This window comes from Pteronotus mesoamericanus, unplaced genomic scaffold (assembly GCF_021234165.1).
Source record: "Pteronotus mesoamericanus isolate MK-2021 breed Mesoamerican mustached bat unplaced genomic scaffold, CSHL_Meso_final contig_182, whole genome shotgun sequence".
Taxonomy (NCBI): domain Eukaryota; kingdom Metazoa; phylum Chordata; class Mammalia; order Chiroptera; family Mormoopidae; genus Pteronotus; species Pteronotus mesoamericanus.
In genome coordinates, this window is record NW_026555078.1 from 24,416,769 (window position 1) to 24,430,164 (window position 13,396).

Sequence of the window (13,396 nt, forward strand, 5' to 3'; positions counted from 1 at the left end):
ATATCCCAAGATTCTTTGTACAAGTCAGAACAATAACAGATGTAGTTGATTTATTGCTAACTAAAGGATTAATGTCAAAGAGTTTATTAAATTTTATTGTTTCTTCTAAACCTAGAAATAGGTTAGTTTCTCTAAAAGGTACATGTGTAGATAAGGTACTATATATAGACAGAAACAGAAGGAGATGGCAACCATAGTTTGCTTTGCTCAAACATAATTCTCTTCTTTTAGATACAAGATTAGAATCTAAATTATTTTAGTTATGATGAATTATGCAAGCATATTGAAAATAATCACAAGTTTAGTTAATTAAATGTGTCCAAAAGGCACAATTTAATTGATTAGCACAAAGAAAAATATATGATTTTCTATAATAGCTAGAGTGTTAAAGGAAAGACCTATTTAATTAAAATTATAATTCTGTGCTACCATGATAAAATATTGCAGTAACTACTTTAATCAGAGACTGCAAATGACCAAGATGAAAATACCACTGACAACTTTTCAGTACTGAAAATTTTATAGAAGGCTAGGAAAAGTTACAGGATAGGGGGAGGTAAGAAGGTAGAAATATTACTATTAGTCATTTCAATTAGTTACTAGACTTAGGAATTTCTATGCCTCTAATCATTTTTCTCCTAGGTAAGGTGTTTGGCATGTGTTTACTGGGAAGAACTTAGACTGGAGGTAGGTAGAAATGCATGTACTAACCAGAATTATCATTTATAAGCTGTATAACTATCTATTAGGCCTTAGGCTCCATATATATTAACATAAAAAAGAATGATTTCTGTTTAATTATAACATTAAGAAATTCTGAATGTTTCAAATTCAAGCCATTTTAATCTTCATATGCTATACATACAAAATGTATAAGGATAAAAAAATCGAACAAACCAAATAGCTAGTTGCAGCCTGTAGGAGAGGCCAAAATATTCACTAAATTTGATAAGTCTAGTGAGGTCAACTTTTTACTTTTCTGTTAACTTACTACTACCCAAAAAATTGCCTTTCTCTAGAATAGTAATAACTAAGAACCTTACCATATCCCAGCTATGCATTTCTACTCTCAAAGAAGTTTGAAACTGAACTAAGTTCAAAGATGAAAAAGTTAGTTTCAGTGAGCCTGACAGAGTTGCTTTTCTTATATCTTCCTATCCTTGATAATTAATGTTTGCACCAGCTGTAAACTACAGAGCAGACCAACGGAAGATGTAACCTCAAAACTAAAGCTCAGTTAGGTTATAGACTAAGAGGATCACTTTAAAATTTGAAGTAAGTTACAAAGAAAAACGTGTTGATATATAGAATAAGGCTCCTAAATCATTCTAATGCAGCCAAAACTCACATCACAAGAATATTTTAAATCCATATAGAATCTTTTAAAAGCACTTTATAGGAATTACCCAATTAGCTTTCCTGATCATTTCTGTGAAGTGTCAGATATTATCTGATATTTTCCAAAGGAGGCAAAAAGAAACAAGGGAACTAACTTTAGTCACTTTGTCAATGATATAGCTTCCTATACTACATCTAGTTGTTGTTGTTTTTTTTAAGATTTTATTTATTTATTTCTAGAGAGAGTGGAAAGGAGGGAGAAAGAGAGGGAGAGACACATCAGTGTGAGAGAAAAATATCAATGGGTTGCCTCTCATAAGTGCCCCAACAGGGGACTGAACCCACAACCCACACATGTGCACTGACCAGGAATCGAACCTGCGACCTTTTGCCTTATGGGAGGATGCCAACTGAGCCACACTGATCAGGGCCAAATCTAGTGTTTTAACTTGTGAAAAAACAGGTGGTCATCCCCATGAGAAATTATATTAACTAAAATGTCTCAACCTTTTGAAAAAAAATTTGACTTCGCACAAGATGTGAGTGCAGAGACAGTCTATTGTCTTGCTTAGAATTTCACCTGATAACTTAGTTACGAATTTTCCATACTGCAGGCACTCAGCATGTATTTGCTCAATGAATAAAAGCTATTAATGATAGCTAACAATTACTTGAGCTCATATATCAGGTACTGTGTTGAGTGCATTACACATACCATTTTATTTAATTCTACCAACAACTCAAAGAGGCAAGTATTTTACTGATGAGGAAACTAAGGCCTAGGTTAAGTAACTTGCACAAGATTACAAAGCTAGCCCAATTTTCCACCTTGTTTAAAGATGATCATTGTAGGAAAAAAAAAAAGACTTGGAATGAGAAATTCTCTCAATATTCTATCTCCTCTACCACCAGATCTTAAGAGAGAAGGGAAATTACTTGCTGATATGTGTCACTCTTACAATACCTATTGTATAGTACCTTAATCACATTACTGGTTATCAAATGTTCCTGAATAAAATGTAAAATTGTGTATACAAATTAGGCTTTATTGTCCTCAACTGTAAAATGGAGATAAAGGCGCCTCAGTTCACCAAGTTTGGTCCCTGGGTCTGGCAGCTTTGTCAGAAATGCAAATTCTTAGGTCCTACCCAGACCTACTGAATCAAAAACTAGTGTTCTAAAAAGTCTTTCAGGTGATTCTCATGCACACTTAAGTTAAAAACAAAAAACAAAAAACAAAGCAGGTCTACATTACTTATAAGATAATTACAAGAATTAGCTGAGGTTACCAATGTGGAGCAGGGTGGGCCTGGTTAGTACTTGAATGGGAGACCACCCGGGAGTACAGGAATAAATCTAACCAAGGATGTAAAAGACCTGTACTTGAAAAAATTATAAGACACTGAAGAAGAGACAAAGAAGTTGAAGCAACATACCACATTGGATATGGTATGAAACCTTTCTATCCATAGGTAGAAAGAATTAACATCATTAAAATGTCCATACTACCCAAAGCAATCTATCAGATTCAATGCAATTTCTCTGAAGATTCCAATGACATATTTCACAGTACTAGAGTAAATATTTCGAAAACTTTGTATGAAACCACAAAAGGCCCCACATAGCAACAGCAATCCTGAGACAGAAGAACAAAGTTGGAGGAATCATGCTACCTAATATGAAACTATACTATAAGCTCACAGTAATCAAAACAGCATGGTACTCACATAAAAACAGACACACAGATCAATGGAACAGAATAGAGCCCAGAAATAAACCCACACCTTTATAGTCAATTAATATTCAACAGAGGAAGACAAGCACATACAATGGGCTAAAGATAGTATATTCAATAAATGGTGTTGGGAAAATTGGACAGATATGTGCAGAAAAATGGAACTAAACTACCTTCTTAAACCCCACACAAGAATAAATTCAAAGTGGATTAAAGACATAAATGTTAGACCCCAAACCATAAAAATCCTAAAAGAAAACCTAGGCAGCCAAATTTTGGACATAGCTTATAACAATATTTTATCAGATAGATCTCCCCAAGCAAGAGGGAAAAAAAGAAAAAAAATAAATAAATGGGACTACACCAACCAAAACATTTTTGCACAGTAAAGGAAATCATCAACAAAATAAAAAGGAACCCGCAAAATGGGAGAAGATATTTGTCAATACATCTGATAAGGGATTAACATCCAAAATTTATAAAGTACTTACGAAACTCAACACCAAAATAAAAGACAACCTAATTAAAAAATGGCCAAAGGACCTGAACAGACGCTTCTCCAAAGAGAACATACAGATGGCCAATAGACATTGAAAAGATGTACAATGCCGCTAATCATCAGAGAAACGCAAATTAAAACCACAATGAGATATCCCCTCACACCTGTCACAATGGCCATCATCAATAAATCAACAAACAACAAGTACTAGTGAGGATGTGGAGAAAGAGGAACCCTTTTCCACTGTTGGTGGGAATGCAGACTGGGGCAGCCACTGTGGAAACGAGTATGGAGATACCTCGAAAAACTAAAAATGGATCCACCTTTTGACCCAGCGATCCCACTTCTGAGAATATATCCGACAGACCCCAAAACAGTAATTCAAAAGAACATAAGCACCCCTATGTTCATTACAGCATTATTTACAATCGCCAAGATATGGAAGCAGCCCAAGTGTCCATCAGTAGATGAGTGGATACAACAACTATGGACATTTACACAATGGAACACTACTCAGCCATAAAAAAAGAAGAAAGTTTTACCCATTGTGGCAGTATGGATGGACCTGGAGAACACTATGCAAAGTGAAATAAGCCAGTCAGAGAAAGACAAATACTATATTATTTCACTCATAGGGGAATCCAGTAAACTAACACAAGCGAAATAGAGACAGACTCATAGAGAGCAGGATGACAGCTAAGGGAGGGGGTAGGGAGTGGAGGGGTTGAGCAAAAAGGAAAAAGAACTCATGGACATGGACAACTGTGTGGAGATTGCAGGGGGGAGGGGGTACAAGGGGTCTACACAGTAATGGAAAAAATACAATATAAAAAATCATTAAAAAAATAACATGGAATCACTCTAAAAAGTGAAAAGTATATCATCACCATCACCATTAAAAGAGTAAATTTCACTCCTTTGAAAAAGCTTAGTGATTTTGCTAAATCCAGATGAAAACAATCAGAAATGGAATAGATCATGAAACACTTCTTAAATAATATATTGTTCTAGATATCTGGACGATGTACAGCATTCATAGATCCAAAGAAAAAGATGACCATGAGCCATAAAGTTGTCCAAAGAAATCTGATAATCTGGTTATGTGGCAGTTAAACCCAGAGAACTTGACCAGTTGCACAAGCTTCTTACCTGACCAGTGTCCAGTGGAGATGCCAGATCTGTCCGTGCAGGTCTCACTTACAGGTCTAAACACAGTTTCCCATCCACCAGTAGCATAGCGCCAGTTCTGAGATTCCAAGATAAGTGTTCGCTGGGTGCCATATGCAATCATGAAGCAGTAGACCACATGATGGAGTTGACAGCCATAGCCACAGCCTTTGTTGATATTACACACTAGCTTCTTGGCTTTGCTACAGTCCTTGGGATTCTGTAAGGGAGAAAGAGAAACAAAGGTGAGGATAAGCTGTACAGAGCAACTTCTCTTCAAAGGTGATAAGTGCATAAATCATGTAAGACAGGATTGATCCAGTATATTTTATAAGGCAAAGAATCCAGCTTTAAAAATAGAATTTCAAAGAAATTGTATGTGCATAGTTAGGGAGATGGCAGTAAAAAAGAACAGTTACTTTGGAAACATCACTAAACAAATGTGAAATTAAGAAGTTACATTTTAAGGAATACTCTTTTCACTTCTCTATTATGTAGAATATGTAAGTGTGATCATCTCTGAACTCAAAGTTGCATACATTGAGATTTTTATGAAGGAGGAAAAACATTTATTTACTTTAGCTTCAATCCAGCATTCTGAGTGTACCTTCCCTGATGAAACTCAAACCATCTTGAAGTAAAAATTAAAATATACCTATTAATTCCACCTATCTCCAGAGTTCTAGATATGATAAACAAAATCATTATGTAAGTAAAGCCACTAAGTAAAAAGATTATCTGAATTCAACAATTACAAAATATCAGTCATGGGATTTTAAAAAAACAATTTTGATAACTACTAGTAATTTTCACAATAAAATGTAGAACACATTCTATATTAACTGTCTTGAGAATGTGATATGCCACTTAATCAGAAGGTTCATTTCCTATATGTATATTTACTATTCGTATATCTGTATATTTCTATTCATCATCTTATGATGGGTACAAAGTAATCAAAACACTTAATACTACCTAACAGTGGGCACAATGAGCTTAGCTACTGTGAGAATTTCTTTTTTCCATTCTAACATCAATTCTGCTGTAATTCATAGGAGCTGTTGGTAAATATCCCTAGGCATCTTAGTTCTTCAAATAAAAATTTGTTTTGACAAGGAGTCCTTAGCCTCAGAGGTTTTTCAAGCTGTTTTGTCTGAAAGGGAAGGGAAAGAATGGGTGCCTTAAGGAACAGAATCTTTTCTCCCAGAAAGCAAAAAGCAAAGTAACTAGTTCTCAATTTATTCGAGCCTTGAATAAAGCAATCGCCAAATCACAAATCTCCCACTATTTTCTAAGGATATTATCTGTCCTGTCAAGTAGAGAGATCCCTAAGAACAAAAGCTAGGACAGTGAGGCCATAAAATGTGTCTGAAGGAAAAGCTGAGAAGAGAAAATGCAACAGTTTCTTTCAGAAGAGGTTATGTTTCACATTCCAACACTGCAGGCTCGCCTTTTTATATCAAAGCAGAACCTACACCAGCAATTTTCAACCTTTTTCATCTCATAGCATACATAAACTAATTGCTAAAATTTTGCAGAGCACCAAAAAAATATTTTTTTGCCAATCTGACAAAAATATAGGCATAATTTTTATTCATTCACAACAGAGAGCTATTGTGTTGGCTGTTGTCATTTTTTTATTTGACAATTTAAGGGAAAAGAGGCCAGTTCCCCTGACTAAATAGTCAGATGTTGCATGTTTTAAAAATTCTTACAGCAAACTGGTTGAAAATCGCTGGTTTAGACCATCAAAATCCTTCCAAAGAGTTAGAGTTTTATGATTCGAGGAGAGTCCAGATAAAATTCAGCAAGAATTGGTCAATACTATCTCTACAGTCAAGTGGTAGATTTGCTGATTCTTTCCTCTTAAGACTCTGAACTCATAGAAGACTCTTATGACAATAAGCATTCCCATTCCAGTTGTTATGGCCACAAACTATTTGAGAGGAACAGAGGGGTATGATATTATGTGTACAGAGAGACCAATATCATTTACTTTCTGTACAACATTATACAATGACCCTGGAAATAAACATCATTCTGAAACTGATCTGAAGCTTTATGATTAACTCAACAAGAAAGCAAATAAATGTTATAGAATGGTACACTTGAAAATTTTATAATTTTATTAACCAATGTCAACCCAATAAATTCAATTAAAAAAGAAAAAAATTAAAGAACACTATCATTTGTCAGATTTTTCATGTTTTCTGTAAGAAATACAGCATTAAACATCTTTTAATATCTCTAAAACTCATATAAATGAAAAAGAAAATGTCCTTCATATAGTTTTCAATAAACTTTTTCTTTTAGAACAGTTCATAGATGTACAAAATTATTGCAAAGATAGTAGAGATCCCATATACCTCATTCCAGTTTCCCCTATTATCATCTCTCACATTAGTCTTCATGTTTTTTAAGGAAAAAAAAGAGTGAGGGAATAATAAAAACATCTGACCTTTAGTTTTAAAACTGTAGATTTATTTAAAAGACAACTTCCTTCTGCATTTAAGGAGAGCATATATACTTTTTTTTTTTTTAATTTTCTTTTTAGAGAGAGGGGAAGGGAGGGAGAAAGAGAAGGAGAGAAACATCAATGTGTGGCTGCCTCTTGTGCGCTCCCTACTGGGGATCTGGCCCACAACCCAGGCATGTGCCCTGACTGGGAAATGAACTGGTGACCCTTTGGTTCACAGACTGGCACTCAATCCACTGAGCCACATTAGTTGGGGTTGTGTTTCTTAACAAAAGAGTTAAACCACAGCCTTTATTATATCACTTTGGCACTGCTAGGATTTAGAGGTTTCCACTGCCTTCACTTAATAAATTAATAGTTATCATAAGTTAATGATGTAATATTACAAAATAGTACTGATTCCACAGCTTTTACATTAAATCATTGATAAAGCCTTTTGCTATGACTATTTACACTTTCCATACACACAAGCAGAAGTCTCCTCAGAGGAAAATTTTCCAGTCACAATGTAATTTCCCTCACTTCTCTGCCCAGTAACTACAAACCAAAACATTGTGCAAAAAGGCTAAATTAATAAAAAACAACAACACACTTACTCAAATAAACTAAACATAATATCGCCAAGCATCTCTTGCAAAGAGTAAATATTTAATAAGCTATTATTAGTTCAACTGAATTTCATGTACACAGACAAAAGTGATGTCATCTTTTGGTGGGGAGAACACTTAAAATCAACTCTTAACCAATTTCAAGTGTACATTACAGTATTACTACTGTCACCACGCTGTACATTAATCTCTAGAGTTTATCCCACATAACTGAACCTTTGTACTCTTTGAACAACATCTTCCCATTTCCTCCACCTCCCTGCCCCTGGTAACTACTGTTCTACCCTTTGTTTTTATGAATTTGACTCATTTAGATTGCACATGTAAGTCAGATCATGCAGTATTTGCCTTTTGTTATTCCATTTAGCATAATGTCTTCCAGGTTCGTTTGTGGGGTCATAAATAGCAAGATTTTCTTCAATTTTATGGCTGAATAACATCCCATTACACACACACATACACACACACACACATACATTTTCTTCATCCATTCATCCATTGATAGTGTGTCACATAGGTTGTTTCCATTATCTTGACAATTTGTGAATAATGTGACAATGAACATGAAGGTGCAGATATCTTTTCATGACAGTGATTACATTTTCTTTGGATATATATACTCAGTGGCGGGACTGCTGTATAATATAGTAGTTCTGTTTTTTTGAAGGAACTTCTATACTGTTTTCCATAATAACTGTACCAACTTACATCCCACCAACAGTGCCTGAGGGTTCCCTTTTCTCCACCTCCTCAACACTTACCTTTTTTCATTTTGATAATAGCCATTCTAACAGGTGATACCTCATTGTGGTTTTGATTTGCATTTCACTGATGCTTAATGGTCTGTTGAACATTCATATGTCTTCTTTTAAAAAATACCAATTAAGGTCCTAAGTCCATACTGGGTATTGTTGTTGTTGTTGTGTTTTTGTTTTTAGGATGTTGGTTTTTGTTTGTTTGTTTTGCTATTAAGTTTCTTATATATTCTTGATGTCAGCCCTTTATTAAATATATGGTTTGCAAATATTTTCTCCCATTCCATAGATTGTCTTCTCATTTTGTTCACTGTTTCATCTGCTGTGCAGAAGCTTTTCAGTTTAATGTAGTCTCATTTGTTGATTTTTGCTTTGGTTGCTCGTGCTTTTGGTGTCATATCTAAAAAAAACCACCACCAAGACCAAGGTCAAGGAGCTTTGTCCCTATGTGTTCTTCTAGTCTTTTTATGGTTGAAGAACTTACATTTAAAGACTAAAAATCCAAATCCTGAGGATTTTTCCAGCTCCTCTGTAACAACATTCCTTCTTTAGAGAAGAGTTAAGCCATAGATAGCTCCAGTTTCCAATAAAGAGAGGTCAATAAAAACCGAAAGAACAAGCCAGGTAACTTAAATTTCACCGTGCTCTTTGTGTGCTCTAATCACAACACTAAATAATTTTTAATTTGTTCATTTAAAAAAATTGCAACATATAGCTTTGTGTTGGTAATAAAGAAAAGATTCACTAACAATGTAGTGAAAGCATTTCATCATATTGGAAATAACCTGATTTTATTTCTCTAAAATTATTTTCAAACCCAAAGCAAAAAAAGGTAATGAAGCAAATATGAGAACTGAAATACTGCATAGTGGTAATTAAAACGAAAACTCTGGGCATAGTTAATAATCAAGAAAGAGAAAGTTAAAAAGCATTCTCAATTTCAAAAGCCAAGACCAGAAATTGTCTCTTAACATATTTAGCAAGAATATTTTCATAGCAAACTTTAGATAATATCAAGGTGTCCATTCCACCGCTCTAGCAGATAATAGTTGGTTGCAAGTAGTAAGGACAACACAATAGCTGAGGCACAAGTAGGCTACTAAATGCTTCAGGAAATCAATCTCCCTGTGGGTATTTTATAGAACTTTAAGTGTGAAAACTTAATGAAGAAAAGATACTGAGATACACAGCTTACAGACTGTTACCTGTCAGACTGAAGCAAAGGCAGACAATTACTATGCAGTTATGGAGGAGGAAAGCTTATCTTCATAAGCACAGCCATGATTGGCCTGCACTTCCAAGACTTCAGTTCTTTCCTGAGAAGTCTCTACTGAACATTTTAAAGCCATTTTAAAAAAGAAGAAAATTTTACAAATTCAGTAGAATGCAACAAATAAATGTGGTGCATTTCTTCCACTGAGGGTCTTTGAGACAATATGCTGTCATTCCATGTGGGTATTCCATGTGGTCTCTAAAAAACCTCTACCCCAGGGTCAAGAGATGTTTATACCAGAGCAATCTTGATAGTATTTTCTGCTATCATACGGCCCCCAAAGGCAAGGCAGAGAAAGAATGAGATGCATCCAAGTCTAATTCTCTCATTCAAGGATCTAATGTAAGCAAAACTCCTTCCAATGCTAGAACAGTTTAGTTACCCAAGGAACCAGATCCTGCCAATCCTACATAAATGCATAGAAGATCTCACCAAGCACCTTTAATTTTTCTCCCTAAGTGTACAGCCTAATACCCAGATCTCAGAATCAGCTTAACTGGTCATGTTAAAAATAGCATGCTTACAAAATTAAGGTTGAATATCAGAAAGGTCCTCCACCATCATTTTACTTAATGGGGCCCATTAGGCTCTTTTTCAAAATCAAAACACAGGATGACATGGTAGGTACCCTTTAAAAAAAAAAAGGAGGGGGAAGAGGGTAAAGAGGAAGTAGTATGGAATAGGGGAAAGAAGGGAAGGAGGAAAGAGAGACAGAGAGAAAAAAATGGGGAATAGGAAAAGAGGAAGAAGGGAGAAAGGGAAAAGGGGAAAAGTAAAAGCGAGCTCCAGAAGGGCTGTTTTATAGAGATTCAAATGATGAAGGAGATGGCCGACACAAACGAGAAACCCTGGTTGAAAAGTCGTTCTTATACAGAGGCTGCTGCAGATGTTTTGTTTTGCTTTAAATAAAAGTCAGAGTAATTTACATTGTTTTGCCAGTGCTTCCATTCTGCAAAGCATGATTTGAGGTACTACTAGTACTTATAGCATTTGTCTATGCCCTGTTTTTTTAATTCATTTTCCCCCCATTTTCTAAATATATATTTTATTATGTTATTACAGTTGTCCTGTTTTTTTTCTCCCCTTTATTCCCCCCAACACTGCACCGTCCCGCCCCCTAGCATACCCCTTCCCCCTTAGTTCATGTCCATAAGTTGTATGTATAAGTTCTTTGGATTCTCCATTTCCTATACTATTCTTAACCTCCCCCTACCTATTCTGTACCTATTATTTATGCTGCTTATTCTCAGTACTTTTTCTCCCATTCTTCCTCCTCCTCCCCCACTCTGATCTCCACTTCTATGACTCTGTTTCTGTTCTAGTTGTTTGCTTAGTTTGTTTTTGTTTTTCAGGTTCAGTTGTTGATAGTTGTGAGTTTGTTGTCATTTTTACTGTTCAGTTTTTGATCTTCTTCGTTTTCTTATCTAAGTCCCTTTAAGGTCTCCTATAATAAGGGCTTGGTGATGATGAACCCCTTTAGTTTTCCTTGTCTGGAAAGCACTTTATTTGCCTTTCCATTCTAAATGATAGCTTTGCTGGATAGAGTAATCTTGGATGTAGGTCCTTGTCTTTCATGACTTTAAATACTTCTTTCCAGCCCCTTCTTGCTTGCAAGTTTTCTCTTGAGAAAACAGCTGATAGCCTTATGGGAACTCCTTTGTAGGTAACTCTTTTTCTCTTGCTGCTTTTAAGATTCTCACCTTATCTTTAATCTTGGGTAATATAATTATGAAGTGCTTTGGTGTGTGCTTCCTTGGGTCCAACTCCTTTGGGACCCTATGAAAATCCTGGATCTCCTGGAAGTCTATTTCCTTGTCCAGATTGGGAAGTTTTCCTTTACTATTTGTTCAAATAAGTTTTCAATTTCTTGCTTTTCCTCTTCTCCTTCTGGCACCCATATGATTTGGATGTTGGAATGTTTAAAGTTGTCCCAGAGGTTCCTAAGCCTCTCATTTTTTTTTTTAAATTACAGTCTTTTTTTTTTTTAGGAGACTTTATTTTTTAAAGATTTTATTTATTTATTTTTAGACCAAGGGGAAGGGAGGGAGAGAGAGAGGAGAGAAACATCAATATGTGATTGCCTCTCATGCACGCCCTACTGAGGTCCGTCCCGCAACCCAGGCATGTGCCCTAACTGGGAATCAAACCAGCGACCCTTCAGTTAGCAGGCTGGCACTCAATCCACTGAGTCACGCCAGCCAGGGCTCTCCTCATTTTTCTGAATTCTTGTCTCTTCATTCTGTTCTGGTTGAATGTTTATCTCTTCCTTCTGCTCCCAATCACTGATCTGAGTCCCCGTTTCCTTCCCTTTACTCTTGGTTCCCTGTGTATTTTTCTTTATTTCACTCTGCACAGCCTTCACTTTTTCCTCCATTTTGTGACCATACTCAACCAATTCAGAGAGCATCCAGATTACCAGTGTTTTGAACTGTACATCTGATAGATTGGCTATATGTTCATCACTTAGTTCTATTTTTGGAACTTTGATCTGTTCTTTCGTTTGGGCTATATTTCTTTGTCTCAGCGTGCCTGATTTCTTTAAAACTTCTTTTGAATCAAACCATTAACAATAATTAAACCAGATGTAAAACTTTGCTACCTCTTCTCCTGGATAGGGGCTTTATTCCATCTCTCTATGCAGCTAACCACGCACTGAGAGTCCATTGTAAACTGAGCATAACTTTCTTGGGAAGCCCCAGTTCTTGTTATTTTTTTTTAACTAAAAAAAAATCCTTCCTCTCTGCTTCAGTTTAATAGTTCTCTAACACTGGTTTTGCTATTTACTTTTAAATAATTTAAGACCCACAATAATTGCAAAACAGTGCAGAGAGTTACTGTGAAACTTCCATACAGTTTCCCCCAATGAGAACATCTTATTTAACCATAGTACATTATCCAACATCAGGAAATTGACATTCCTCAATAGTATCAACTAAAATATAGGCATCATTTGATTTAACCAGTTTTTACATGCACCCATTTTGTGGGGGTATAGTATTATCGCATTTTATAACATGTACAGACTCATGTTACCACTACCACAATCAGGATACAAACTACTGCATCAAAATAGAAATCCTCTTATACCACCTCTGTTAATAGTCATACCCTTCCTCAAAACTTAATCCCTGGAAACTGCTGATCTGCTCTCCACAACAATAATTTATTCATTTTGAGAATGCTATAAATGGAATCAGACAATACTAAGCCTTTTGAAATTGGCTTTTTAAAAATCATTTAGCATAATGCTCTTTGAGACCTGTCCAAGTTATTCTGTGGATCAACAGTTCATTCCTTTTTATTACTGAGCAGTGGTATGTTCATGGATTATACCAGAGTCTATTCACCCAGTGAATGATATTTGGGTTTTTAGGTTTTGGTTATTACAAATTAAGTTACTATGTATGTGAGTGTACAGATTTTTGCATGAACATGAGTTTTCACTTCTCTAAGATAAATATACAGGGGCATAATTGCTGGATCACACTGTACGAATATGCTTAACTTTATATCAAATTGCTCAACTGTTCCCCAGAACAGCTGTA

At 35.5% G+C, this 13,396-nt stretch overlaps 1 protein-coding gene across 5 annotated transcripts in view; it reads right to left on the bottom strand.

Annotated features, from left to right (window-relative positions):
* FUT8 (fucosyltransferase 8) overlaps positions 1–13,396 on the bottom strand; it is a 181,483-nt gene that overhangs the window by 31,845 nt on the left and 136,242 nt on the right. For all 5 annotated transcript variants that reach the window (XM_054567426.1, XM_054567425.1, XM_054567422.1 and 2 more), the window contains one exon: positions 4,722–4,959. In XM_054567426.1, coding sequence (XP_054423401.1) covers positions 4,722–4,959 — 238 coding nt within the window. The remainder of the gene's footprint in view (positions 1–4,721; positions 4,960–13,396) is intronic.